The sequence below is a fragment of the Pan troglodytes genome, chromosome 19 (genome assembly GCF_028858775.2).
Source record: "Pan troglodytes isolate AG18354 chromosome 19, NHGRI_mPanTro3-v2.0_pri, whole genome shotgun sequence".
NCBI lineage: Eukaryota > Metazoa > Chordata > Mammalia > Primates > Hominidae > Pan > Pan troglodytes.
Genome location: NC_072417.2, coordinates 59,409,201 through 59,436,966, shown reverse-complemented (window position 1 = coordinate 59,436,966; position 27,766 = coordinate 59,409,201). Strand labels below are relative to the sequence as shown.

Below are 27,766 nucleotides of genomic sequence, written 5' to 3'. Positions count from 1 at the left end.
TTGCAAATAAAGAAAATAACACTGGCCGGGCACGGCGGCTCACACCTGTAGTCTCAGCACTATGGGAGGCCAAGGTGGGTGGATCACCTGAGGTCAGGAGTTCGAGTCCAGCCTGGCCAACATGGTGAAACCCCATCTCTACTAAACATACAAAAAGTAGCTGGGCGTGGTGACAGGGGCCTTTAATCCCAGCTACTCGGGAAGCTGAGGCAGGAGAATCACTTGAACCAAGGAGGCGGAGGTTGCAGTGAACTGAGATCACACCGCTGCACTCCAGTCTGGGTAACAGAGCGCGACTCTATCTCAAAAAACAAAACAAAACAACAACGCCAACAATCACAAGAATCGTAATGGCGGCAGCAGCCCATTTGCACCTTGTACACAGGTACAGTTATGAACTCATCTGTCCCCTGGTTGACCATGTGGCCCTGCTACCAAATCTTGGTAGCATTTTTTGGTTTCCCAGCTCCCAATAATAATAGGTGCACCTGACACATCCACGTTTTCAACGAATTCTCAAACAATTCAAGTATTTCTGAAAAGTCTGGGTTTGATATTGACGCTACCACATTTCTCAGGCCTGGGGGAATTTTCATATGATTAATGTAAGGAACGGAGTATGTGAAGATGATGCTGTTAGGATTGAATGGGGCCCCCAGGGGATGCACATCTACTCTCTACCTGGCTCCCGGCTGGCCTAGTGACAGCGCCAGGACAGGCACCCACTGGGATGGAGAAACTCGCTCGGCTTGCCTGAAAAACAAAACAGGCAGGCCGTGCCTTCCCTCACTGAGTCCTGCGATGTTTATTGGCCATGATGAATTTCAATTGTGCTGGGGACAACTCAGACCTGCAGAACAGCTCAATGCAGATGCACAGACATTGTTAACACAACAAATGAGATCTCCACAGCCGTTCTGAGCCTCTCTGTATGAGGAGAGCAGTCTTGTGCACACACAAAGCCAGCAGCTGTGTTTTTCAAGTGGACTCCGAGAGAACCGGTAATAGGGAAAACTAAATTAAGCCGTTCTCCTTGGTCCATGTTTGTTAAAAATACATGCATTTCAATTGTCCTGGCTACATATTTTAGACAATGGAAGCACTCCGACTGTCCAGTAGGTAAGTGTGAGATGAGGTTAAAGAGGACACCAGCAGTTCCTAAGAGGTCATTATCAAGTAAAAGCACAGGGGTGGATGTGGTGGCTCATGCCTATCATTCCAGCACTTTGGGAGGCTGAGGGAGGCAGATTGCCTGAGTTTAGGAGTCCGAGACCAGCCTGAGCAACATGGTGAAACTCTGTCTCTACAAAAAATTAAAAAATTAGCTGGATGTGGTGGTGCTTGCCTGTAGTATCAGCTACTGGGGAGGCTGAGGTGGGAGGATCGCTTGAGCCTAGGAAGCCGAGGCTGCAGTGAGCCATGATCTCGCCACTGCACTCCAGCCTGGGCGACCGTGTGAGATCCTGTCTCAAAAAAAAAAAAAAAAAAGAAAGAAAAGAAAGGAGAGAAGGAAGGCAGGAAGGGAAGAAAGAGGAAAAGCTCAGTTATCTGGGACTCAAATAACCCATATCCTTTATTTAACTGGAATAAAGTATCTACATTCTGCTTTCAAGAGAAATACAAAAGAATTAGCTATCAGAGACTTACCTAAAGGAAACAAAAACAAGCAATTTCCACCATCTGTCTTGTAGTTTTTATATGAACAGTTCCATTTCCTAGACTGTCTACATATTACTTAGGTTTTCATCTGTGAAGAGAACTAAAGATTAGACTGATGGCCCTCTCGTGAAGAACCTTGAATTTTATAAAAAAATTAATTATATTCAGTATACTTTACTTAATTAGGCAGGAATGCTTTTAGAAAGTTCTTCAAAAACAAGAGTGTTCTCATTAGTCCTTAGAAATAAGAACATTAACCAGAATAGCTTATTCACGGAATAGTTCATCTATTTGGCCTTTTATCATACTTATCCAACAGCATCAATTTCTTCCTACCATCCCGAAAAGAGAAAGGGCATGATTAGGGCTCGAAACTATCCAGTTTGCCTTGCATTTGGCACAGAATAACTTACTGAATAATAGCTGAGCTTGTTTTCTCCTTTCCACAGCATTTAGACAGCTCAGAAATCCAGAGACGTGGCAGAGGCCGAAGGTTTGTTTCCATTGCACCACTTCAGTGAGCAGCAGTATTCATGGGGTCCTCATGGAGGGCATGTTGATTGAGATTTAAAAGAATTCCCAGGTGAACTAAGGGGCTCTAGGTTCCCCCACTTAATTTGGGGGGAACTAAGTTTGACCATTTGTTCAGCGAATGAAGATTGGGACAAAAAATAATCCAAGTTTTCATTTTGGTGCTCTTTCACCATATTTATTTTAAAATTTGAAAACTCCATGAAGTCCAGGGACAAGTGGGTAGTTCCTGCCAGACTACTGGGAAATGCTTGGAGGAACAGGGCCCTCACTTCCCACTGGCCTTATGCAGAGCAGGGGTCTGGTGAAGTATATTGGTGTTCTAGTCAGGATTTCATTTGGCAAAAAAGATGGCTGCTAAAATAGTGTAAAAGGTTGTAGAGCTGTTGATGTGAATGACGCACTAAGGTGAATAGCACTGAGCAGTTCAGCCGCAGCTGAGTTCTTAGGTCTGGGTAGATCTTTGCCCTACCGATTAAACACTCTCTAAAATCTTGTGTTCAGGGACCATTACAGGGACATAGTAGGTGAAGAAGACCAATGTGACTAAGTGGATGGATGGATGGATGGATGGAGTGTTGGGTGGAGGGATGAATGGAGGAATGGATGAATGGATGGAGTGTTGGATGGAAGGATGAAGTCTTCAATGATGGATGGAGTGTTTTATGGATTGATGGATAGAGTGTTGGATGGATGGATGAGGGGATGAATTGGGGGAGATGGATATAATTTTGGATAGATAGGAGGTGGCTGGATGGATGGGATATGGGATGGAAAGAGGGAGGGAAGGATGAATGGAGGGAGGGAGAGGTGGGTGGCTAGATGGATGGATAATCCAATGGTATATAGTCAGCCCCTGTAGTTTAACCTACCTATGTTTGGAATATGAATTCAGCACTTACTAGCTGTGTGACCTTGGGTAACATACATAACCTCTAAAAGTTTTAATTTTCTTAACAACGAAATAGGGCTACTGATGGCACATCCCTTGTAAGAGCATTCTGAGAAATGTATGATCCAATGCATGTAAGAGCCAGTGTCTGGGACATAGTAATCACTCAATAAATGATAGTCTTTAATATCTCGAGCAGACAAGACTGTGAGGCAAAGTTATGAACAAGGTTTTGTTTATTTTTCTGTTGTTAAGGGAAATCACTTGCCATTTTAAGAACTAGTTCATATCCTGAATGCAGGTGGCAACACGTTAAAATGTTGACTGGGCTTGGTCCCTGCAGGTGTTGAGATAACTAAGCACTTACGGAAATTCAGATACACTTTCATTTCCTCAGGACCACTGACAACAATAACCAAGGTTTTAAGCAAATACATAATTGGTATTGAACTGAATCACTCATTTACTAATTGTTTCTCCATGCCCAAATATTAACTGGCATTTGCTAAATTAGCCGACCCAGCTGGAGGGACCAGGAGGACTCATTAAAGCTGATGATTTGTAGGAAGTGAAATGTATGTAAGAGGCAGTCCCAGTGAACAGAAGGATGCCCGGGCTCAAGTCAGAAGCCTTGAAGTTAAATCCCTGTTCCAATATGTGTTAGTACTGGAATTAGCCTGAACCTCAGTTCCTTGTTAAAAATTGTGGTAATAATAGCTGCAAAGGTCACAGGGATAGGATGGGAATCACATGAGACAGGGCAGGTGAATGCATCGAGGAATTATTAAGTGCTATCCAAATGTAAGATGATACTTTTGCTATTAAGGTGATTAATACACAATACCAAGTACTGAAGAAAGCTTAAGTTTCCTGGCCTGATCACAATGACTGTTTTCCCTGATCAGATTTGCTGCCTGATTAATTTACTCTCCCCTGCTCACCACACACCCGAGAAAGCCAAGAAATACACAGACAGAAGGGAGCATCAAACCTAGGCAATAATCCAGATAATTCAGGCAAAAGAATTCTTTTGTTTAATATATCAGATATTGCAGCAAAAAGGGCTCGCTGTGGGTGGGGGATGGTTGGAAGGAGCATACTACTAAGGTGAGTCTTCACTTCAGATTCCTAAATCAGACACATCTGTCGTCCACATGGGGGGTGACAGGGCCCTGCTGACAGCCTGTCCTGTCCCGAGTCCCTCACTTGGCCGTCTCTGTGTCTCTCTCCGTCTGACTCTTCCCCTCCGAATGTCTCTCTCTGACCCCCTTTCCCTGTCTCTTCTGAATCGCATTTTATCTCTGGATTTCCCTTTGGTTCTCTGTGGCTTACTCTCCCTCTTGCTCTTCCTACCCGCTTGCCTGTCCCTCGGACTCTGCCTCCTCTCCTCTCTCTGTCTCCTGGTGCCTGTCACTTTCGCTAACTCTCTTCTCTGAACCTTCCCTGCTCTCTCTTGCTTGGGGTTTCAGACCCACTCTCACTCTCCTTCTGTCTCCTTGGCTCCATCTCCCATTTCTCTCCTCTCTCCACCTGTTTTCTCTCCTCTCTTTCTCTCTGGACCTCTGCCCCCAGCCCTCCCTTTCTCTCCCTCTCTGTTTGCTACTGTCTCACTCTCCCTGTTGTTCTCTCAGATGCTGGAAGCTGCTGCCCACTCTTTTGCAAAATCTGCTGTGCTGTTCCTCAGTGACCAATTTTCTTTCCTACGGTTAGAAAGTAGCTCAGGCCTTAACCCATTTCCTCCGGCGTATTCAAATTAATTAGGTGAGACCAGAATCGCACATTTCAGAACTAGAATAATATTTATTGAGTACCCTGGAGAGAAGGGGATGGAAGATGGAGAGGAACCAGAGCAAGGAGGGGGTCACCAATGGAGGGAGGGGGAGGGGGAGTAGGCAGAGGGACTCACTCTTAAGGCCACGTGGTCTGGGAATGAGGGCTGCCTTTCTAGTTGCCAGAGGGTACTGGGAAAGGAAGGATCCTGGAGAATGGTCACACATGGGTGTGGGACCAGGAGCATTTCCATAGCTGCCATGCACTTTACAACATGTGGCAGGGTTCCCATCCTTAGGTAGCCTGTCAGGCAGCCCTTGTTTGAGAAACACCTTTTGCTGTACACCCCTCTCTCTTGGCTGTGCTGACCAGCTCAGTGCAGCCTACTGGGCATCAGGAGCCCTCTCCCAGAAGAAGATACATCGCATAGCGCAAGCTGCTTTCTTCTTTTCTCACATGACCTAGAGACAGCCCCTGGTAACCACAGTTCTGCTTTCTGTCTTTACGGATTTACCTAACTGGGTATGTTATAGAAGCATGGTCTTTTATGGTGTGCTTCTTTCACTTAGCATGATGTTTTCAAGGTCCATCCATGTGATAGCAGGTATCAGTATGCCTTTTTTAAATGACTGAATAATATTCCATTGTGTGAATAGACCACATTTTGTTTTTCCTTTCAGCAGTTGATGGACTTTTGGGTTGTATCTACCCTTTGGCTGTTATTAATACTGCTGCTATGAACCTTTGTACACAAGTTTAATGCAACATATATTTTTCATTGTTCTTGGGAATACCTAGGAGTAGATTTGCTGGGCCATATGTTAATTCTGCGTTTAAGGAACATTGCAGTTTTGAGGAGCTGCTAAACTGTTTACCAAAGGGATTGAAGGGTTTTCCATTTCCACCAGTAGTGTATGAAGGCTCCAATTTCTCTACCTTGGTATTATGTGGCTTTTTGGTTATAGCTATCCTAGTGTGTATGAAAGGGTATCTCAGTGTGATTTACAGTTTTGGGACTAATATCTAGGTATATAATCCATTTTGAGTTAGTTTTTTATATGGTGTGAGGTAAGGATCCAACTCCCTTCTTTTTCATGTGGCAATCCAGTCAGTTGTCCCAGGACCATTTTGTGAAGAAACTATTCTTTCCCCCACAATTTACTCAGATGCATTTTTAAACTGCTGCAGTTGTCACTTTTCATGAGGGCATAGTGTTGGAGCTGGACTCCTGGTAAGAGGGAAGCCTTGGGGTGGGCAGGGCCCCACCCATCAGAGACACCCCTTGAGAAGATGGAAGAGTCTTTGCCTGGCATGTGCAAAACGGGAGTGCATTGAGGACTGGGGACCTGGCTCTGAAGTGACAGTATCCAGGTGTAGTTTCTTGTGGCTGTCCACACTCATCTGTTTCCCACTGCCAGTGGGTATCTCACATGTCACACCCACAAAGGGCATCCTGTTTGAAAGCAAATAGGAGAGCGATTCCCCCTAAATTATGAACCCCTAGATGGCAGGAATTGGGTCCCATTGATCTGTGTCTCTTCAATGACTGATGCATGCTGAATCGTCAGTCAATGCATGTTTGGTTGTTGAAGCTAGGCGCTGAGTTAACAAAAGCTGCTTTCTCTGAGTAACTGGACCTCTTGCAGGGGGGCGGGTCTCTCCTGCTATGGCAGAGTCTCTGCCTGTCTCTCTTTCTTCCTGTGTATTTTTCCCTTGTGTTTGTGATTGCTCCCTCCTCTAAACTCCAGTTGTCTTCACTGTCTGCACCATCCACATGTTTTGATTTTTATCTTTTCATCTCTATGTCCTGTCTTTGCAGCTCAATCACACCCTTCCTTGATAGCAGGAGCTGTGTGTTGTACTTATTTGGGTCTCCAGTATCTAGTACATGATACTCAGTGTGTGGTTTTGGATGATGAAGTGGTCCCCTGATATTAGTGACCTGCTGCTGAATTTGAGGCCGATGGTTTCAGCCCTTCACCATAGTGGCATTCCACTGGCCAGCTGCTATAGATACCTGCCTGGCATAGGTGGATATTTGGGGAGCCAGTATTTTGAAAGGGCTCAGAGTTTACTGATGTGAAATAAATTAAAGAAAGAAACCATAGTCCCAGCCTTTTAGTCTGTACCTCCAGGCATGGTAACCTTTACCCTGTGTCCCCCCGAGACCAACACAAGATGTAGCTGACTATTGAGAGCTGAATGCTGTCTCTCTCTCTTCCTGCATCTCTGTAAATCAAAGGGCATATGAAAGTAAGCCAACTTCCCTCATGGTTGTGCACACCTGCTCAGTGAATCTCATTATGTGATCTCCTCCTTGTTTAGGGCTCTGGCTGACATCTTAAGACAACAGGGACCAATCCCCATAGCACACTGTGAAAGAGAAACTATCTCGGCTATCGATACCTCTCCCAAAGAGAACACGCCGGTCAGATCGTCCTCCAAAAACCACTACACTCCTGTGCGTACGGCCAAGCAGACTCCAGGTAAGTAACAGCTGGGCACCTTGATTCTTTGCTGAGGCTGGTGAGAGGTTTCAGGATGTTTCTGCTCTGGTGGGGCAGGTTGTGGACCATGATGGTGTGATGAGGGACTCTCATGGACAGGCAGGCTTGCAAAAGATTTTTGGGACTCTCTCCCTGGGGTGAGTTTGGAATGGGCAAGACTGCTGCCGGTCAGTGTCTGGGCTGGATGAGGACTGACAATTTCAGGCACTTGTGACCTAGTGAGTGGTTGGTATAATTCTCTTACCGGAAAAGGAGCTTGCAGCATCCATAGCAGGGTATGGCCATCCATTCGCCCACGTGGTGGGAAACTTTAGGCTGAGTAGGATGCTAGATATGTGACAAGAAATTACTGTACCCCAATGTAGAGCCTGCTCAACTACTGGGAGTTGAGTGACCTTTTCCTGTGCTCTGTAGATTCCCTGGATGTATGATGAGTTGCCATAAAATAACAATATGCCTTTTACTTTTTGTACTTATCATAGCTATAACTGTGAAGAAAATGGCAGGGCTTATTTTCCTTGTCTTACGGGTCAATATATGCAGCTCAAAGAAATTTAGTAACTTGAACAAGGTCACTGAGATGTTAATAATAATTAAAGAATCAGTAATAACAGTAATATAACCTAAATATTTATTGGAATCTTGTTCTGTGCCAAGAGTCATGCTGAGCCTTTTACATATATTTTCTTATTTATTCTCCACAGCAATCTTAGAAGTACTTATATTATCCCCATTTTGTGTGAGGAATGGAAAGGTTAAGTAACTTTCCCAAGGTCACATGATTAGTAAGAGAGAAAAACAAGATTCAAGTCATCTCTTGTAGTGAGTGTTTCCAGATAGCCTCTTACTGGTACTAATCCTAGTCCCAGAGAAAGCTTTTACTTTGATGCTTGGATCTGAAATCTGCACATCTATTGCTCAACAGTTTTCAGAGGATGGACAATGTGATCTGAACTAAACCTGCAATAAGGATATATAACCACTAGGTGGCAGTGGGTGTGATCAAATCCAAACTATAGCAAAGGTGCTGATGAGACCAAATTTATTTTCCATTCATTCTTTAATTTTCTTAAATTTATTACGTCAGAAACCTAATATTTGCTTTTAAAATAGCATTCTTAAATCTTTTGAGAACCTAATAAAGGCAGATGACACTCCCTCCTGAAAAATACAAATACATATACATATTCATATTCAATCAACAGTTTGTATATGATTGAGGGGAATTAATAGATTCATCCAAAGTTAAAAACCTCTGCTGTAAAGGTAAAGATGAGGGCTCCACCTTTGCAAAATGTCTAAGATGCATTTTCAGCTTTAATACCATAGATCCTTAAAACAAGCAATAGAAGGAATCTTGGCAAAAACTTCTGGACCAGTGGTCATCTACATGGCAGCATTTTAGAATCACCTGAGGAGGTCTTAAAATTGCTGATGCCTGGGCTCCACAGAATCACTAGAATTTCTAGGGATGGTGCTGGCATCACATTAGTGTTTTAAACAATCTCCCCAAAGTGATTCTAACATGTGTCTAGTGGTGAGAATCACTGGTTCTGAAGGATTCATTCATTTTATGAGTGAAGACACTGAAAACCTAAGCCAATGGTTCTTAAACTTGGCTGCACATTGGAATCAACTGGGGATCTTTAAAAATTAAGGATGTCTGGGCCCCATCCCCAGAGACTGACTGAATTGATGTGGAAGTGTGGCCTGAGAATGGAGGTAGGTGGGGGCTGGTGGCTAACACTTCCCAGGTGATTCTAATGTGGAGCTAAGTTTGAGAGTCACTGGGCTGTGGGAGTTGCATAGAGGCACCATTGTAACTAATCCTTTTTGTCATTGATCACTGTTGAACCCAACTCTGGTATTATCACCACGTTTGAGTAGTGTATTTTGATTTTTCCAAGGATTCATCCTTTGAAGTCATTCTCCACCAGAACCTTGTTGTGACTCTGAAACTTCAGGTCACTCTGGCATCAAAAGCACCCCTGGTTGTTTATCTTCCCCTCTCTCTGTTCGGGTTTTCTTTGTCTCATTCTCAAGCGAGCTGGTTCCCCACTGCTGAATACAGACTGATTAGGTGCACAGTCTGGATTTGCCCTTAAATACCCTTCACAGGGCAGGAAGATTTGTCATTTCTTCTGGTTTCTGTATACCTCGTCTCTTCTAGTGAGCTGAGAAGGAAAGCTTCCAGTTACATGATTCACTTCTATGTTTCAAGAAATTCTCCTCAAATTTCTCAAATTGGAACTCTTCACTTTGCGCTTAGAGATGGTAATAGTATCCTGGCCCAGAAAGCATTCTCAGTTGTGATGCTTAAATTTAAAAGCAATTTCATCACAAGCCGCAGCTTCTACAGATTATAATGGACACAATGCTTTTCCAAGCAGTTGATATCCTTTGCCACAAAATATTGCAGTTTGAGCAGAAGTTGAACAGAACTTTGCATGAGTGTTCAAAGTGGAAATTTACTGTAATTTTGCCACTCATCAAATCAAGAAACCATCAATTGTAGGAGTATGGTAGTAAGTTTTTAGGGGGCTATTAAGGGAGATATCCAGCAACACCAACAGGCATCAGAGCATATGAGTAGCTTTGCTACTCAAGATGGTGTTGGTGGGTCAGCCACATCAGCATCACCTGAGAGCTTGTGGGAAATGCAGAATCCCAGACTCTACCTCTCCTGCTGAATTAGAACCTGTAATTTGGTGAAATCACTTGGCAATTAGAGTTTGAGAAGCACTGGGAAAGCTTGAGCATTGAAGTATGTTCCTCAGTTTGCTTTTTGGCCCTGTCTCTTACTATGTATGTGATCTTGGGCAAGATTCTTTGTCTTTCCAAGTTTCTTTGTCTGCTATTGAAGCCAATCATACCTGTAGGTCAGAGTTGTTTTAATGGTATAATCAGTTAAACCAAGTAAAGCACTTAAGACAGGTCCCCATACATAGCAAACACTGACTGTTAGCCATGACCAGGCTATGAAGGCACATCCACAGCTCATGGAAAATGAATCAAATGAATGAAAGAACCAAAGGCAATGCATTGGTGTCCTTAGACCAGGCAGGGCACATGGGGTTGTGTGTGGGATGAAGGTCCCTGGACTCAAGCCTTCCTGTGGTTGGCTCCTGTCTGAGGCACATCCTCTGGGGATGAAAGGAATTTGTGGAGCTTGGTCAGGGTTTTGGACATTGAAAGCACATGCTTGGTTGGTTTGGGATGTGGGTTGAGAGTCCTGCAGTAGTAATGAAAACAATAATAACACAAGTACCATAGATTGAGAACTTACTATGTATTGGGTACTCTGCTAGGCACTTTATGCGTAATAGCGAATGGATCCTGCAATATTTCTTAGATGTGAAAGTTTCTAATCCCACATTAGCAGAAAAATCCTGTCCCCTTCTATAAGAGCCTTTTACCCCAACTCTTCCAGGAAGCAGCTTTCCAACTTTAAAGATTGCCCCATAAGGAACACTTGGTTTGAATGTAGAAAACCAGTGAACCCTGCTTTAATCCCTTACCCCTCAAATCTGGCTGCCTGCAGACCCTTGCTACCCAAAGTGTGGTCCATGGACCAGCAGCAACTGCATTCCATTGGAACTTGTTAGAAATGCAGAATCTTGGGCTCTTCCTCAAACCTACTGAATCTGAAGCTGCATTTTAACAAGATCCTCAGAGGATTTGTACACATGATAAAGTTGAAGAAGACCTCTCTTAGCTCAGTGATTATCAGCCCTTGTCACACATTGGAGTTGTGTGGGGAATTCTGAAAATACCAATGCCTGCCCCCATCCCAAAGATTCTAATTTACTTGGTCTATAGTAGGACCTGGCATTGATATTAAAAAAGAAACAAACAAAAACAAACTTCCACGTGGTTCTCCTGTCCAGAAAACTTTGAGAACTGAGTTCTTAAAGTTTTGAGGGAACTGGAGGAAAGCTGTCAAATAAGGAAAAGATTCTTTGAAGATTATTGAATGTAGGTTCACATCAAGATCTGCAAGATGGAGACTGGCTAGGCAGAGTGAGTGTGGCTGTGGTAACCAGTCCTCTCCTTAATGGGTGGGGCTGAAGGGAGTGGAAGATTCAGGCTTATCTGAGAGAGGGAGGAGGTCAGTATGGAGCTTTGAATGGAGACCCCTGGGCAAAAGTGGGCACAAGTAGAAATAAAAAGATTGTTTAGGGGACCAAGCGAAGTCATGAAGAGATGCACCATACCTAGCGTTGCAGTTCCCTGAGTCCAGCACCTTAGAGGCTTGCTGTGGGCTTGCTTTTCATAGATGAGGAGCAGGAGAGACCCAGCATGTTTGCCTGACCTCACCCCCTCCTAAAGAGCCTGTCCTGGGACCTCTGGGGAGAGTGGGGTGCCCATTCCTGGCAGTAGCAATGAGATCATGTGCTGAGGTTACAGAATGTTGATGTCCAACTTCACTTTATCAAGAGTGACATCATCTGGAGACAATAAATATTCATGCCCATCTACATAGCACTGTGAGTTGTATAAAAGAACAGCCAGTCATCCTGCCTGTTGTCAAAGCCATATCCATTAATGGCAGACAAAGGGAACCAAAGGTCATGACTCTCTAAGCTTCATGGAGACCCAGAATGGAGGCTGCACAGGTGGCAGAGGAGCACTCTGCCACAGTCCTGCATGCCCTGGTTCCCATCCCCCCACGCCTCTCTGACCTCAACCCCTACTACCTTCTGCTTCCCTCCCAGGCTGCAGACACACTAGTCTTCTCCAGACACACTGTTTCTTCTCATGCTGTTTGTATTCTTGCATTGAGATATTTCCCCCTTTCTGTTTCTGTAGCCCCAAATTTTCTAGCACTAGGTGTTTGTTTTGTGGAATCTGTTGCTCAAGCAGCACTGTTTTGGAGAGGCCTTTCCTAACCTTCTCTGTTACCATCTCCGGCTTTACTTTTCTCAGAGCACTTAACATCATCTAACATCATACATTTGTCGGTTCATGTGTTTATTATCTGTCACCATCAGAATTTAAGCCCCAGGTACACAAGGGTTTTATCTTCCTATCATCGTGGTATCCTAGGACCAAGAATTTCACTTGGAAAATCCTAGTTGCTCAAGAGCTGTTTGTTCAGGGAATGATGAAAGATGACATAGTCCTTTACTTGGATGGGCGTAGGATCCAAGCACAGATACTGGTTATGCAGCTGCTGCATGCTGAAGAACTCCCTTCAAGACTGCATCCCATGTAGTAGCCCTCTCTGTAAAGTAAGTATGGTGTCCGTCACTTGCATAACCCATAGGCTGGTCACCAGCCAGCTGGTTGAGCCAGAAGGTCCTGGTATCCAGTGCCCAGTTTTTTTTTTTTGTTTGTTTGTTTGTTTTTAATGGAGTCTTGCTCTGTCGCCCAGGCTGGAGTGCAGTGGCGCGATCTCAGCCCACTGCAACCTCCACCTCCTGGGTTCAAGTGATTCTCCTGCCTCAGCTTCCCAAGTAGCTGGGACTACAGGAGCCCGCCACCACATCCAGTTAATCTTTGCATTTTTAGTAGAGACGAGGTCTCACCATGTTGACCAGGATGGTCTTGATCTCTTGACCTCGTGATCCACCCACCTCGGCCTCCCAAAGTGCTGGGATTACAGGCGTGAACCACTGTGCTTGGCCTGCCCAGGCTTCTTACTGAGCCCTGTGGCCCCTCTCCTCCTATCTGGGGCTGACCCAGAACTCCTTGGGTCAGCGCAGCCAGGGACTGGGAGCTTCGCTTCCATGGCTGGGCTCAGAGGGACTGTTACCCAGGGTGCCCTTCCAGTTCTTTCCACCCTGCTAAGAAAGCACGGGTGGCTTGGAAGCCCAGGCAACCCAGAGAGTCCCTGTTCCCAGGGACAGGTTTAGGGCTGCCCATGAAGCCAGAAAACCTGGGCTGTGCAGCTGAACTGGGAAACTTCTGGTGAGTCTCAGCTTCTCACAGGAAGCAGGACTTTTCTTTTCTCAGTCATCCCCAAAGAAACAGAACTGTTGTTCTAGAGGAATCTGAGATGATAACCTCATAAGGTTTTGGAGCCCTATGGAGATGGTGAGATTAGCTGGCCAGAATTATGCTTGGCCTGTGAGGAAACTGAGGCACACGGGGGTCACTTAAGTGGGAGGTGACATCAATATAGGTATAAAGCAATCGAAGCGCATCTGACACAAAAGCGAGACAATTTTAAGTCTTCACTCTCCAATATATTGGTTCCTAGCCACATGCGACCGTTGAGCACTAATTGTTAAAATTAATTTTACCTATTTATTTTTATTTTGTAAGTTTTTATGTTTTTAGAGACAGAGTCTTGCTCTGTCATCCAGGCTGGAGTGCAGTGGTGCAATCTCAGCTCACTGCAACCTCCACCTCCCGGGTTCAAGAGATTCTCCTGCCTCAGTCTCCTAAGTAGCTGGGATTACAGGTGTGCATCACCACCCCCAGCTAATTTTTGTATTTTTAATAGAGACAGGGTTTCACCATGTTGGTCAGGCTAGTCTCGAACTCCTGAGCTCGTGAGCTGCTCGCCTTCGCCTCCCAAAGTGCTGGGATTACAGGCGTGAGCCGCCGTGCTCGGTGAGGAGTGTATTTAAGTGTGATCATCTGATTTCTATTTTCTGATTGCCAAGTAGTGGACAGCACAGGTTAATGAGAGAACTTTCTATGACTTTCTCTGACTTCTCTTTCCACAGGAAGACACCCTCCTATAGAGGGGCCAAGGTGATGTAGAAAGAGCTTGTAGGTTTCACAGTAAGACAAACCAAAGACCAAATTGCCCCTTGGTTTGGACAGCCTGGACCTTAGTCCAGGGCTCTTAAATAGGAGTTGGCAAACGTTTGCCGGAAAGGGCCGGATCGTCAATATTTTAGGCTCTGCAGGCCATAAGATCTCTGTGGCAACTACCCAGTTCTGCCCTTGAAGCATAAGAGCAGCCATAGATGATAAGTAAATGAATGGATGTGTGTTTTCATAAAATTTGGACATATGTTTCCATCAAATGTCATTTACAGTAGCAGGTAACGGGCAGGGTTTGGCCTGTGGGCTCTAGTTTGTCAGCCCCTCTCTGAAAGTCCCAGCCATCTTCCATGCGGTATTTCCTTCCACGTGGAATATGACTAGAGACACGTCCTTCTCTGGGATCCCATAGGGGAATGGATGGCAAACACAGAGCTGTGAGCCCAGGAGGTGCCCTGCCAATGTCAGGTCCCATTCCCCTCTTTCCTTCCCTGAGGCTGTAGCCAAGGTATTGCTTGATTCTGATTTTATAGCTGGTTGAACCAGGGCTCATGAGGCCTGATGAATGAATCATGTTGCAGTGGGGCCCAGGGTCTCTAGGGTGCAAATGGAGAGGCAGCAGGTGTAGACAACTGTTCTTTGCAAAGCTCGGCTGTCAGGGAGAGAAGAGGCGGGAAGGGTGTGAAACAGGGTGTGCTCATCCTATGTGAGGGGTGAAGGGTGGGGGGAAACATGAAAACATGCCCATGCTGGAGGAAGAGAGCTGGTGGAGAAGGGTACGGAGGGGAGGGGGTGCAGGAAGGGAGGGACCTGGGCAGGCCTTGGTTCTCCTCAGCCATGACCTTCTCAGTGGCTTTTTTCTATCACTTAGATGATGAGGTTGAAAGCATGGTTATTAAATTTATAAGTGAGACATCACTGGGAGGGATGGTCAGCACCCCTCAGATGATGACAAACTCGGGATTCAACATGTCTTGCATGGCGCAGATACCCCAAGTTCCATTTTATTTATTTATTTTTTATTTTGAGATGGAGTTTCACTCTTGTCACCCAGGCTGGAGTGCAGTGGCGTGATCTCAGCTAACTGCTCTCTCTGCCTCCCAGGTTCAAGCGGTTCTCCTGCCTCAGCCTCCCAAGTAGCTGGAATTACAGGTGCACACCACCACGCCTGGCTTTTTTTTTTTTTTTTTTTTTTGTATTTTTAGCAGAGATGGGGTTTCACCATGTTGGCCAGGCTGGTTTCTAACTCCTGACCTCAGGTGATCTGCCTGCTTCAGCCTCCCAAAGTGCTGAAGGGATTACAGGCGTGAGCCACCACGCCCAGCCCCATTTTCCATTTAACAAGACCCCCTCTGCTGGCCAAAGCTTACCTTTCCTTCTGTGCCTGGGACCCCATCTGTTCCTGGTCCACAGAATCTTGCTCCCTGGACTTCCACCCTTCCCCTCCTGCGCCCTTTTCTAGCAGCTCTGCTCCTCCAGCCTGGGGATATGTTCAGCCTCTTTACCCTCACGTAGGATGAGCCCACCCTCCGTTTCACACTCTTCCTGTCTCTTCTCTCCCCGACAGCCAAACTTTGCAAAACACTTATCTACACCTGCTGCCTCTCCTTCAGCTCCCCTTACCTCCTCCTCAGCCCATCTCCTCCGCTCCACTATCAGGCAACCTCCTTCCCACAGTTTTGGGGGGTTCTGGGAACAGCTTCTTTTTTGGCTCTGCCATCAGAAACCCTGCCACTCCTTCCATGGACACCAAAGCTCTGCCTACTCAAACACATTTGGGTCCTTATGGGGACTCACTGTCTGTCTTCTATAGCTCCCCAGCCATGCTCTGCTCTTTGCTTGGTCTAGAATGTTCTCTTTTCGTTCACTTTCCCTCAGCCTAGCCTGCTCTTCCTTATCTCCCAGGCTCCCGCGTGGCTCTCACTTCCCTGGCTCCCTGCCTGGGGGCGTTTCTCCGCTGGTCCTTGGTGGCATCCTGGGCTCCTCCGTCCTTGCAGAGAGGCAGTGGAGCGGGCTGACTAGGACTGTTGGCCCCAGTTTGGAACCCCGCTCTGCCTTCACTAGCTGGAAGTAGGGCTTGATCACTTTACTTAACCTTCTGTCCCTCAGTTTCCTGATCTGTAAACTGGGTATAAACTGTCCTACTTGTGTTGTGGAGATTGACTTAACCACCTCTGGGCTATCTGGTTTCTCTAAGGTGTGTCTGGTATCAGCATAGCTCACCTGACAATCTCTAATCCCTGGCTCAGAGCCTGGCATACTCAAGCTGTCCAGTAAGTACTCACAAAGTGACTAGCAATGATGTGAACCCCATATTTGGGTCAGAAGTCCCAGTAAGTCCCACGGGGAACAGTAGGTCATATGAGAGAGTCACGAAGGTTTAGGATGAAAGAACAGAGCAAGTTGAGAGCTCTGGAAACAGCTATGTCTTTAGACTGCTTTGAAGCAACCTGGAATCCAGATCCAAGGTGGTGGCATGCCAGCTGTTTTCATGGCTGGAGTGTGATGCCTGAGTTCCTGTGTCCTGTTGTAGACACTCGTGCCCCTGGCCTGCCAGAGAGGGTGATACGGCTCCCGGGAAAGCTGGAGAACGCTGTTCTTCAAATCATATTAGCAACTAACAGTACTTTTAAAATGCTTTCCATGGACTGACCTATCTAATTCTTGTAACAAGCCCATGAGGCAGGCACCATTATAATGCCCACTTCGTAGATGAGGAAACAGGTTCAATGGGCATTAGAAGCTTGCCCAAGGTCACACAGCCAGGAGGGGGTGCTGACTGATCTGGGCGCTAAACACAGACCCTAGAGCTCAAGCCCTGAGGTCAAATTGACCAGAGGTACAGACAGGGCCCCGGGAGCCCCCTCCAGCTACGTGAATCCTGTTCTGAAGCCATGTGTCTACACTTCTCATTTGTCCCAGTGCATGGATCTAGGGCTGTGGGGAGGACACCAGAGGAGGCCACTGCTTGCTCAGCACAAGGGCAGGCGTTCTCCCGATGTGAGCCCCTCTGCTCCAGGTCGGACCACCTTGCCATGCAACGAGCTGCTCACTCCGTGATGATTTTAAGCAAAGGAGAGGAGCAACTTGGGCATTTCCAGCTTGAGAGGAAGGCTGGCCTAGCAACTTCCAAGGTCCTACTTTTCGTGTGTCATAATAGAAACAGTAGCTGGGATTTGTTGAGGGCTGACTGTCCACGCCCTGGGCTAGGAGTCTTCGTTATCATAGTCCTCGTGTAGGCAGTGTCCCCCTCCCAGTAGATAGGAGGCTACAGCGACATGGAGTGATGGGCAGCCTGCTCGCAGGCGCAGGGCTTGTCGATGTCAGGGTGTGGGTCTGACCTAGGCAACCCAGTATCCAGGACTCACTCTCTCACTGGCTGCACTTCTCTTGGGATTCTGTGACCCAGGGTCAGAGCCCAGGTGAAACTTATGGCCAAATCACCATTCTGTTCTCAGTGCCAGGCTTGTCCTGCGAGGAAGCGTTAATTCATCATTTTATGCCATTCAGAAAGAGAGTGCTAAGCACCTGTGTTCTTATCCTGGGACATAAGTGGCTTTTCTCAGCATAGGATTGCCTTAAGGACAGGTGTGCCCAGAAGCAAAGCTTTCCAGAAGCCAGAGGAGCTGCCCTTGTGATGATGGGACCAGCTGTGCCCAACTTGTCCCACCCTTAGGGCTTTGTCCTGCCTGGTTGCTGCACAGGCTTGGCCAGAAAGGACCCATCCCCTGCCCCTCCCATCAAGGAGGCAGCCCGAGTTGGGGACAGAGAAAGCCTACTTTCCCCACGTGGCCGGGGGAGAAAGGAGAACCATGGAGCTGGCTCACTAATCACTCACCCCTACGCCCAGGGAGCCAGAGGATTTAGAATATGGCCGGGCTGTTCCCAAAATGAGGTGCCGGTCAGAGGGAAAGCCAAAGCACGGAGGACAGGGTTAGAATTCGCAATTACCTCCATGAGTTGGCAAAACGAAGGAAGCAACAGAGCGCGGTGCAGTGACAGGAGCGAGAGGGTGCTGGGCAAGGGCGGCCCTGAGCAGCAGGAAGTGAGGGAGAGCAGCCATATGCTCCTGGCCCCCAAGGATGTGGAGCGTGGAGCTCTCACCAGGAGGGAGAGCCCAGCCTCCATCTGAGTGGCCTTTAGCGGTCTTTTCCTCATGGGCTTAATGTCCGTTGCCTACAGAGTAAAGGCTATTTGGGAAACCAAAGATGGAGGAGGAGACGGCATCCATCCGTAGCTAGATGTGCTACACCAACTGTGTACTGAACACTTCGTTAGGGCCTACAGGAGCTGAAAGGTGGATTAGACACAGTCCTGGCCTCAGGGGCTTAACTCCAGGAGCAGAAAGACGAGACAATACAAGAAAATAATTGACTCTACAGGTGCCCCTCCAGAATTATAGGCCACAAGCTCAGAACGCTCAGAGGGAGGTTGTGTGGTCAGGGTGATCATCACCGAGTGCTTGAAGGGCAGGTAAGATTGAATGGGCGAGGAGGAGGGTGGAGGGTACTCCTGGAGGATGGAAAACTGGGGTCCACAAGAGCCTGGAGAACAGCGATGCATAAGGGACTAAAGGTTTGCAGAAGGGCACAGTGATCAATTCCTTTGGAAAGATTGGTTGTGGCTTTTCTGTAAACAGACAGGAGTGATTAAAGATTTGGGACAACAGCCAGGAAGGAACTGGAACTCTGTGTTCTAGTGCGGAAGGCTGCTCTGAGCAGGAGGAATTTTTTTTTTTCATTAAACATACGGACTGTGTCCCTGGCGGGGTGGAAGATGTGTGGGAGCGGGTAGGGGTCGCTGCTGTGGAGGTGGCAAATGGCTCAGTTGTTCTAATGGCGTGGGAATGGGGCAAGGTTGGACCCTCCAAAGGGGCTTGGAGAGGAGGCTTTTGGGGGCCTACAGTGAGAAACCCACAGAGGAGGAGATGTGAGGAGCATAGTTCATTAGCAGCACCTTGAGAGCCAGAGAAGGAGGATGGCAAGATGGGACTCCAGATTCATTGATTCCTTCGTTCATTCAAAAGTGATTTTGGTCCTTTATTGGATGTCAAGCATCAGCAATACAGTGAACAAAACAAAGTCCCTAGTCTCATGGTGTTTACATTCAGCTGGAGGAGGCAGAAAATAAACCCACGGACATATACTTGAAATCAGGCAATAAGGCTTTGAAGAGAAAGAGAGCAGGAAAAGAAAGTAGGAAGTGATGAGAAGTGAAATGAAGGAACCTGATTTGAGGAAGGACCACTGAAGCCGAGACCCAAATGACTGAGCCATGTGTGACCATCTGGAGAAAGGGTGTTTAGGGCAGAAGTGAAATCCTGCTTGGTATGAAGAAGAGACCAGAGTGGTTGGAGTAGAGAGAGCCAGGATAGAGACATGTTAAGGGCTAGAAGTCAGAGATGAGGGGCCTTATGGGTCACACTACATCTTGAGTTTCATTCTGGATGTCATGGGAGTTCTTTTAGGGCTTATAGCAGAGTAGAGATATGATCTGACATGTGGTTTTCATAATCACTCTGGCCACCATCTTGAGACTTGATTCTGTTTTTTGTTTTTGTTTTTTTTTTGAGATGCAGTCTTTCTGTGTCACCCAAGTTGGAGTGTGCAGTGGTGCAATCTCTGTTCACTGCAACCTCCGCCTCTGGGGTTCAAGCAATTCTCCTGCCTAAGCCTCTCAAGTAGCTGGAATTACAGGCTCGTGCCACCATGCCTGGCTAATTTTTGTATTTTTAGTAGAGACAGGGTTTCACCATGTCGACCAGGCTGGTCTTAAACTCCTGACCTCAAGTGATCCGCCCGTCTCAGCCTCCTAAAATGCTGGGATTACAGGTGTGAGCCGTTGTACCTGGCTGAGACTAGATTCTGGAGGGGCAAAGGTGGGGGAGGGGAGGTGGCCTAGGAAGTGGAAACTACTGCATCACCCAGGTGATGGGAGGGAGATGGGACTTGGACTGGAATGTCAGTGATGGAAGATGTGAGAAAGACTTTCTTCAGCGTTTATTTTTCTTAACTTGTTATTTCGAACAATTTCAAACCAATGGAATATTTGCAAGAATGATACAATGAACACCCATACCCCCTTACTAGTTGTTAACATTGTAACATATTTGCTTCTCTTTATCTCTCTGTCTTCCTCCCTCTCCTTTTCCTTAACATCATCATCATCGTTGTCACCACCACCACCACCATCATCATCACCATCACCAATACCATCATCATCATCACCATGACCATCACCACTGCCATTGACATCACCACCACCATCATCACCATCACCACCATTATCATCATCACCACTGCTGTCAACACCATCATCACCACGACCATCATCACCATCATCATCATCATCATTTTTGAACCATGTGAGAACAAGTTGCTAATATTATGACTCTTCATTCAGGACGACTTCAATAGGTACCTTCTCAGTTCAAGGATGTTCACTTACATAACTATGATACAATTACCAGATTTATGAAATTTGTCATTGTTTTAATACTAATATCTAAAGGAGATTCAGGATTTATTTGTAGGTATTTGCTAATGGATTGTATGGAGGGTATGCGGGGAAGACAGGAGTCACAGATGATTCCAAGGACTTTTGGCCAGACCAAACAGTTGATGAGCATGACCAGGTCAATCCAAGGACTTGAAATGAATAGCTGAGAGGTCTTACCCAAAGGAAAATTGGAAATGTTTGAGTTTTGGCAGATGAGCTGAGCTGGGGTGTTCAGTTCTCCAGTGGACGTTGCCAGAGTAATTACAAGGGAAGTCAAAGAATCTGGTCTCTCCCTCCCCACCCCCGGTTTCTCTTTCTCTCTCTCTCTCTCTCACACACACACACACACACACACACCCCGCATGTACGTATACAGACTTTCTTCTCCCAGAGATCTAGACCTGAGTGTAGCCATGGGCATATCTCATCAGAATGATAAGCAAATCAATAATGATGCATTGAACTGTAAGTGCCTTGAGTACAGGGATATGTCTGCTTTGCTCACTCTATTCACAGTGCCAGTGCATTTTGCACAGATCTTGGCACTTAGTAGGCATTCAATAACTATTTCTTGAATAAACAAGTGACAGAATGAATGCCCTTATTTAATACGTTATACAGAGTGCAACGATTATAATTATGTATGCTCACAAATAACTGAATTATCTAAAGTAAAAGTTACTGCTACAGAAGAGAAGTTTCTCTCTTCTGTGAAAGAAGTCATTTCAGGGAGAATATGGGCTCTACAGTGTCCAGGCAACCAGATTCCTTCTATCTGGTTGCTCTGGCTTCCTAAGCACGTGCCTTCCATGTCATAGCCCAAGATGGCTGCCTGAGCTCATGCCATCATGTCTGCATTCCAGACATCAGGAGGGAGAAAGGACCAAGAAGATCATACCTCGTTTCTTTAAGAACACTTGTTTGAAGTTGTCATACCACTCCTACTTACATCACATTAACTAATGTGGTTTTTCTTTTCAGTGGCCTTGTGATCAATTAAAATATGGGAGTTCTTTGACTAGAGAAGAATGGCTATTGGGGGCTATTAATGATTTGTGTCACAGTGTGGCCCACAAGGGGACTGTGTAATGCTTCTACCACAAACCGTTGGTATTAAAAAATATCAGGTGAAGTGAGCTGCTGTGGCTATCCTCTGTGCTTTCCACTGTAAATATGAGCAGTTATGTCGCTAGATGGACTGTGAGTGCTTAGAATGGGGAGGGTCACTGGGAGACTCCTGGAGAGATTAGTGAAAGCTCTAAGGATGCTGTTTTTCCCTACTTTTGGTTCTGATGTGGAGGCTGCAGAATGTTACCCCACAACAAAGCCAAGGCATTGGGGAAATCCCTGCAGAGAGTCCCTAAGTCTGTGTCCCAACTGAGCCTCCTGAAATCAGAGGCTGCGTCCTATTCATCTTTGGGTCCCTGCACCTGCACTCTCAGGAGCTCTGGACTCTCCTGTCCTGTGTCTCCTCGCCCATATGTGTTGAGTGAAGATAAGGCAATCAATTTAGATTATTCAGAAGTTTTACAAGATGCAACAAAGCCAGTTTTTCCTAACTAGAACATTTGTGAAAGTTTAGCCAGAGCTATCTAGAAAGTATGTTGATAGGGACGTTGCCTCAGCTCCATCCGCCTACCCCTGCGAGGAGGCAGGAGCAGCCTCTCCCAGATCAAGACCCCGCTGTGGGTGGGCCGCCAGCTAGCAGCTGGGCGAAGGCCACATTTATCCCTGCCCTGCTTCTTTATTCTGCTCTGTATTCAAGCTTCGTATTTCCCTTTGTGTGTGTTTAGCTTAGGGATTTATCACTGTGGCTTAGATCTGTGATGAAATAGATAAGCCTGCACTTTAATAAACGTGGCGTTTCTTTCCCCATAAGAATTAGATTAAAGGAAATGGGGCCTCTGAGGAGGCGGGGCAGGGCATGAAGGTGGAGGTGGGTGGCCGAGGCAAGCAGAGACACTGCCAGCCAAGCCTTGGAGAGGCTGGGGTGCACTTCGGGGCCATTTAAGAGTGAGCCACGGAGAAGCAGCCTCGTGTTTTCCACAGAAAGAAGCTAAAACAGCAAAGTCTTGTAAGTGCTGTGGAGCCCTCCTGAGTGGCCAGTTTGGGGCTGCTGGCTTGACTCTTTGTGGTGCAGCTGCAAGCATGCTTCCTGCAATTATTTGCAAGAGTCCTGGGTGAGAGTTCAGGGCTTGCAGGTCTTCCTCGGGCCACAACTTCAGCTCCAGGGCAACCAGAGAAGCACTGTCATCATAGAAAGAGAGGGTGAGGCATGTAACCTTGAGCAAAGACACTGCTTAACCTTGCTGGGTCTCTGCTTGCTTTTCTCTACTTAAGGATACTCATATCAACTTGTTAGACCCTCGTAGAGGCACTAGACAATAAACATAAAGCAACAAAGACAGTCCTGGAACATGTTTGATGTGCACAAAATGGTAGCCCTTTGTATTATTACTATTAGGGAGCTAGGATCAGTGTCACACAATAATCCAGGTGATCTCAGGCCATTTCCTCCATAGTTTTCAGGACCGGAAACTCTGCAATGCCCTGTGGTCCATGTGAGCCCTCTTCCTCAGAGGCTGTTACATGGGAATCCTGTAAGGTCAGTAATATTATTATTTCTATTACCACCTTGGTAATAGAGGCTTAGGAAGGCTGACTCACTTGTTCAAGGTCAAACAGTTTCTTGTGGTGGTGCCTGCAGTGGTTACAAGAGCTTATAAGATAGGTTCTCCCAACTCCCGTGGTTGGGTATTGCCTCCCACCCTTCTATTATTTTTTATCCACAGCCGTAAGGTCACTGTGACCAAGAATAGCAAAGAGCAAAAAGAGAGAGAGAAAGAGGGAGAGAGAGAGAGGAGGCTAAGGAAATGACCTGCATTTTCAGTTTTCATTAGCAGGCTCACGCTCTCAGTGCTGCTCTGGGCAAACACCTGGCTCCTTAGATTTTCCTGTAAAAGAAGCTTGTGGTGACTTTGAGGGTAATAAAGGTTTAGCTGAGGCTGGCCAGCACCCTCAGGTCTGTGGGCTCGAGTGAGTCAAATGGGCTGCTTGGGCGTTCTGAGCCTTGTCTTTTTCTAAGAAGGAGCGAAATGTTTTCCTATGTAAACATTCTTAAATAAGAGCCACTGAATCAACAAGCCTTGGTGGCGTTTCTGTTTATGTTGTTGCTACATAAAGGTTTGCTAAAGCACCTTGCAAGTCCTGTTTTGAAACTACTTTTAGGATATACGATGGCTGCGATTGAAATTTACTCCAGGTAGATTGAGAGTCATTAATCTATGCAAACAAATGCAACAAATGATGGGATTCTCTGCCCACTGAGAACTTACCATCTGAGTAAACAAGATGTATATGCATAAAGAGTTAAATATAATAGCTGTGTAAGGATTTAAAATATGTACAAGACTGATTATGGAAATATTCACTTATTATCCTTAAGAATAAGGTGCTGCATGTAGGCGTCTGGCAAGAGAGGTTGCAATACAACAGGTAAACTAGCATGAATTCGGGAGTACGGATGAGAATTGTATATGGACATCCACATAAATAGGAGCATGCTGAAAGTTCATTCACTCTCTTGAGCTTTCTTGAGTGCCTGCTGCATACCAGGCCTAGTGCCAGAGGTTCAAATGTCCAAGAAGGTAGCCTGAGAGCTGTTGGATATTGACTATGACCTTTAAGGGTAAATAAGACTTGAATGGTCAGAAAGCTGTGGAGGAATTGACCAAGATAGGAATGGGTTGATTTAAGGAAAACTATCAGGGTAGAAACATCAGGCCTCATAGGAGAGGGAATAGATCTCCCCTTTTGAAGCAGCATGCTCAATGGGGTGAATGGCATGAGAGCAAGTTAGAGAAGAGGGCTGGAAATAGAATTGGAGGCCTTGAATGGCAGGATGTGTTCAAATGGAATTCCTGAGACAACATCATGATAGTGGTGTTTACATTCGCATTCATAATCACCTTCTTAAAGAACTGACCATTTCAATTTCTGATTGTTTATTGGTGGCATATAAAAATACAATTGCTTTTTATATAAACACCTTGTCCTACAAACTTGCATAGTCCTATCAGTTTTATTAGCTTTTTCATAGATTTTTAGAATTTTTACAAACAATTATACCATCTGCAAGTAAAGCTAGTTTTACTTCTTCCCTTTATTATTTAGATGCCTTTTTTTCTTTTTCTTGCCTTATTGCTCCAGCAAGGATGTATATAATATATCATGTATAACATACAGTCAAAGTGGTGACAACTTATTTTCTAATCTTAGGGGGAAAGCAGTCTTTTGCATTGTGATGTTAGTTCTATGTATTTTGGAGATGCCCTTTATCAACTAGGAAGAGTTTTCATTAATAGCTAGTTTGTAGGGAGTTTTTATGAAGAATGGATATTGGATTGGGTCAAGTGCATCTTTTGTATCTGTTGAGATGATGATACAGTTTTTCCTTTTAGCCTGTTAACATGGAAAATTACATTGATTGGTTTTCAAATGTTAAACTAACCTTGCATTCCAAAGATAAATCTTACTTGGTCATAATGTCTTACCGTTTTTATATATTATTATATTTTGTTTGCTAAAATTTTGTTAAGAACTTTTTGTGTCTATGTTCATAAAGCATATTGGTCCATAGTTCTGCTTTCTTGTCATTTTGGTTTGGTATCAGAGTAATGCTGACCTCATAAAATATGCCGAAAAATGTTTTTTTCTCTCAGTTTTGTGGAAGAATTTTTATAGAACTTTACCAGTGAAGGCATCAATACCTAGAATTTTTGTTTATTTTTTGTAGGAAGATTTTAAACTACAAGTTCAATTTTGAAAATAAGTGTAAAGCTATTCAGGTTATCTGTTTCTTTCAGGAACAACCAAGCATGACTAAAAAGTACTTGAAAACATCACTGGTCCTAGAACATTCTCAAAATATAACTCACACAAAGCAAAAGTGACTTAAGCTGACTATCTTGCGTTGATGTGACATTTAAATAAGCAATGGTCAAATGCATAAAAGTTTTTTTCTTTTTCTTTTAAGAGCAATTTCAATCTTTGCTTGGTCTCTTGGAAGAAAACCCAAAGGGATCTATGATACATTTGTGGTACAGGCCAAATTATCTTTACAAAACCTTTCCTCATCTTCCTCACTCTCAATGCCTTTCATAGCCACAGAAGCTGCTTCCCCAAATACTCCTTTTTCAAAAGAGGTCCCCAAACTTAACCTAAGTGCGTCTACAGGTGTTACCACCTCTCTTTACTATGTAAATCAGCAGACACTCTTGCTCTGCATAATTCTCTTATTCACTTGTTGCCCAGATTTTTAACATCAGAGTAGAGTTCTAGAGCCGATTCAACAAGATTGAAAGTTCTTTCTCCATAGAAGGTAGGGAAGGGGCAAGAGAGCAAAGGATTTGGACTAGATACGTGGTATTTCTTTCTTTTTTTTTTTTTTAATACTTCAAGTTCTAGGGTACATGTGCACAACATGCAGGTTTGATACATAGGTATACATGTGCCATGTTGGTTTGCTGCACCCATCAACTCATCATTTACATTAGGTATTTCTCCTAATGCTATCCGTCCCCCAGTCCCCCACCTGCTGACAGGCCCCAGTGTGTGGTGTTCCCAGCCCTGTGTTCAAGTGATCTCATTGTTCAATTCCCACCTATGAGTGAGAACATGCGGTGTTTGGTTTTCTGTCCTTGTGATAGTTTGCTGAGAATGATGGTTTCCAGCTTCATCCAGATACATGGTATTCCATCTGCTATCACACTGCATATTCACCATTGTAACCCGGAGAGACAAATGAATAAGCATCTGTCCAGCCCCAACCAGAGGGGCAGCTGCCAAGCAGCAAGTGGGAGGAGGAGCCCTCACTTAGACTTGAGCCTGCAAACTGGGATTTAGATGGAATCATTCACTCCAATTTTCCCCAAAACCACATTCCACATTCAGGTTTATAGAGTGGAGAGCTCAAAATAGGTTTACATTAAAAAACAGTCCTGCTGTTTGTATATGATTTGCTCCAGGATAGTTTCATTGATCTAGCGAAGTGTAAAGATCATTGAATTTGGAGCACCAGACCTAGATATTGTCCCAACCCAATCTTCAAGTTTTTCATTTGATAAGTGAAGTCAAAATCACTTAACTTCTCAGGATTGAACTCTATTAAGTGTGCCCACATGAATATTAACTGTTACTTACTGCTCTTTTAGACAAAATATGCAGTAAATTGCATTTATATAGCACTCTTTGAAAGCAACTATATATGTACATAGTTTGTAAATGTATATATGTATCAGTTAATCATCATATGAATCTATTGAAGAAGTAATTGTTTCCATTTAATAGGTGATTCTGTAAGGAGATTCAGGAGGTTTAAGCAATTTGTCTACCATTGCACACCAGTAGATATTAAAACCAAAACTTCAACTCAAGTTTTCTGATTCAAGGTCTGATTTTCTTTCTATTTCTCCATCCTGCCTCTATTAAAGCACAGCCACTTGTCTACTACAGAATTAAAATCAAGTGGGTCTAAAGTCTCATGTTGAATAAATGCATGCACATGCTAATTTTTGTGTTCTTTTGAATCTGAATTAAGGAAAATAAGCCAATTACATTAAAGTGGTGTCAGCAGATACTGCACAAAGCTTATATATAACCCTAGCACCATGCCGTATGAACTCAGTAAATATTTTCTAATGCATAGATGTCATGTAACGTTGCAGATGCCAGCCACCTTTATTGTTGGAACAGGGAAGAAGCATATAATGAAAGTAAGGTGCAGTTTTGGATTTCAAGAGCAGAAAACTTTAGTGACTAATGGGAAAATTCCAGTTCTGTTCTGTGCTGTGGAGAAACTTATCTCTTATATTGCTTCTATTGCTATTAAGGAGGCATATTGGAAAATAATCTATAGAATTGTTTAGCTGAAGCTTTTTGTGTGCTTTGTGCTTCAGACTTGATAGTTTTTTTGGTAGGTTGTTGTTCCCCAGTTCCTTTTTAGTTCTCCTAAGTTTTCCTTGTTTGGAAATTCTTACACTTCACAGGAAAGCCTCCATTAGAAAACTGACTCTAATACAACTACCTCAAAACCACACACACGGACATACACACATTTACATGCACTTGTACAAACACGTAGGCATGCACAATCCTCCCCCTACATCATCTAGTAAAAAGTAAGGAAATGATT

At 45.0% G+C, this 27,766-nt stretch overlaps 1 protein-coding gene across 4 annotated transcripts in view; it reads left to right on the top strand.

Moving 5' to 3' along the window:
* SHISA6 (shisa family member 6) overlaps positions 1-27,766 on the top strand; it is a 324,781-nt gene that overhangs the window by 14,989 nt on the left and 282,026 nt on the right. For all 4 annotated transcript variants that reach the window (XM_054671038.2, XM_054671037.2, XM_054671036.2 and 1 more), the window contains exon 2: positions 7,178-7,338. In XM_054671038.2, coding sequence (XP_054527013.1) covers positions 7,178-7,338 — 161 coding nt within the window. The remainder of the gene's footprint in view (positions 1-7,177; positions 7,339-27,766) is intronic.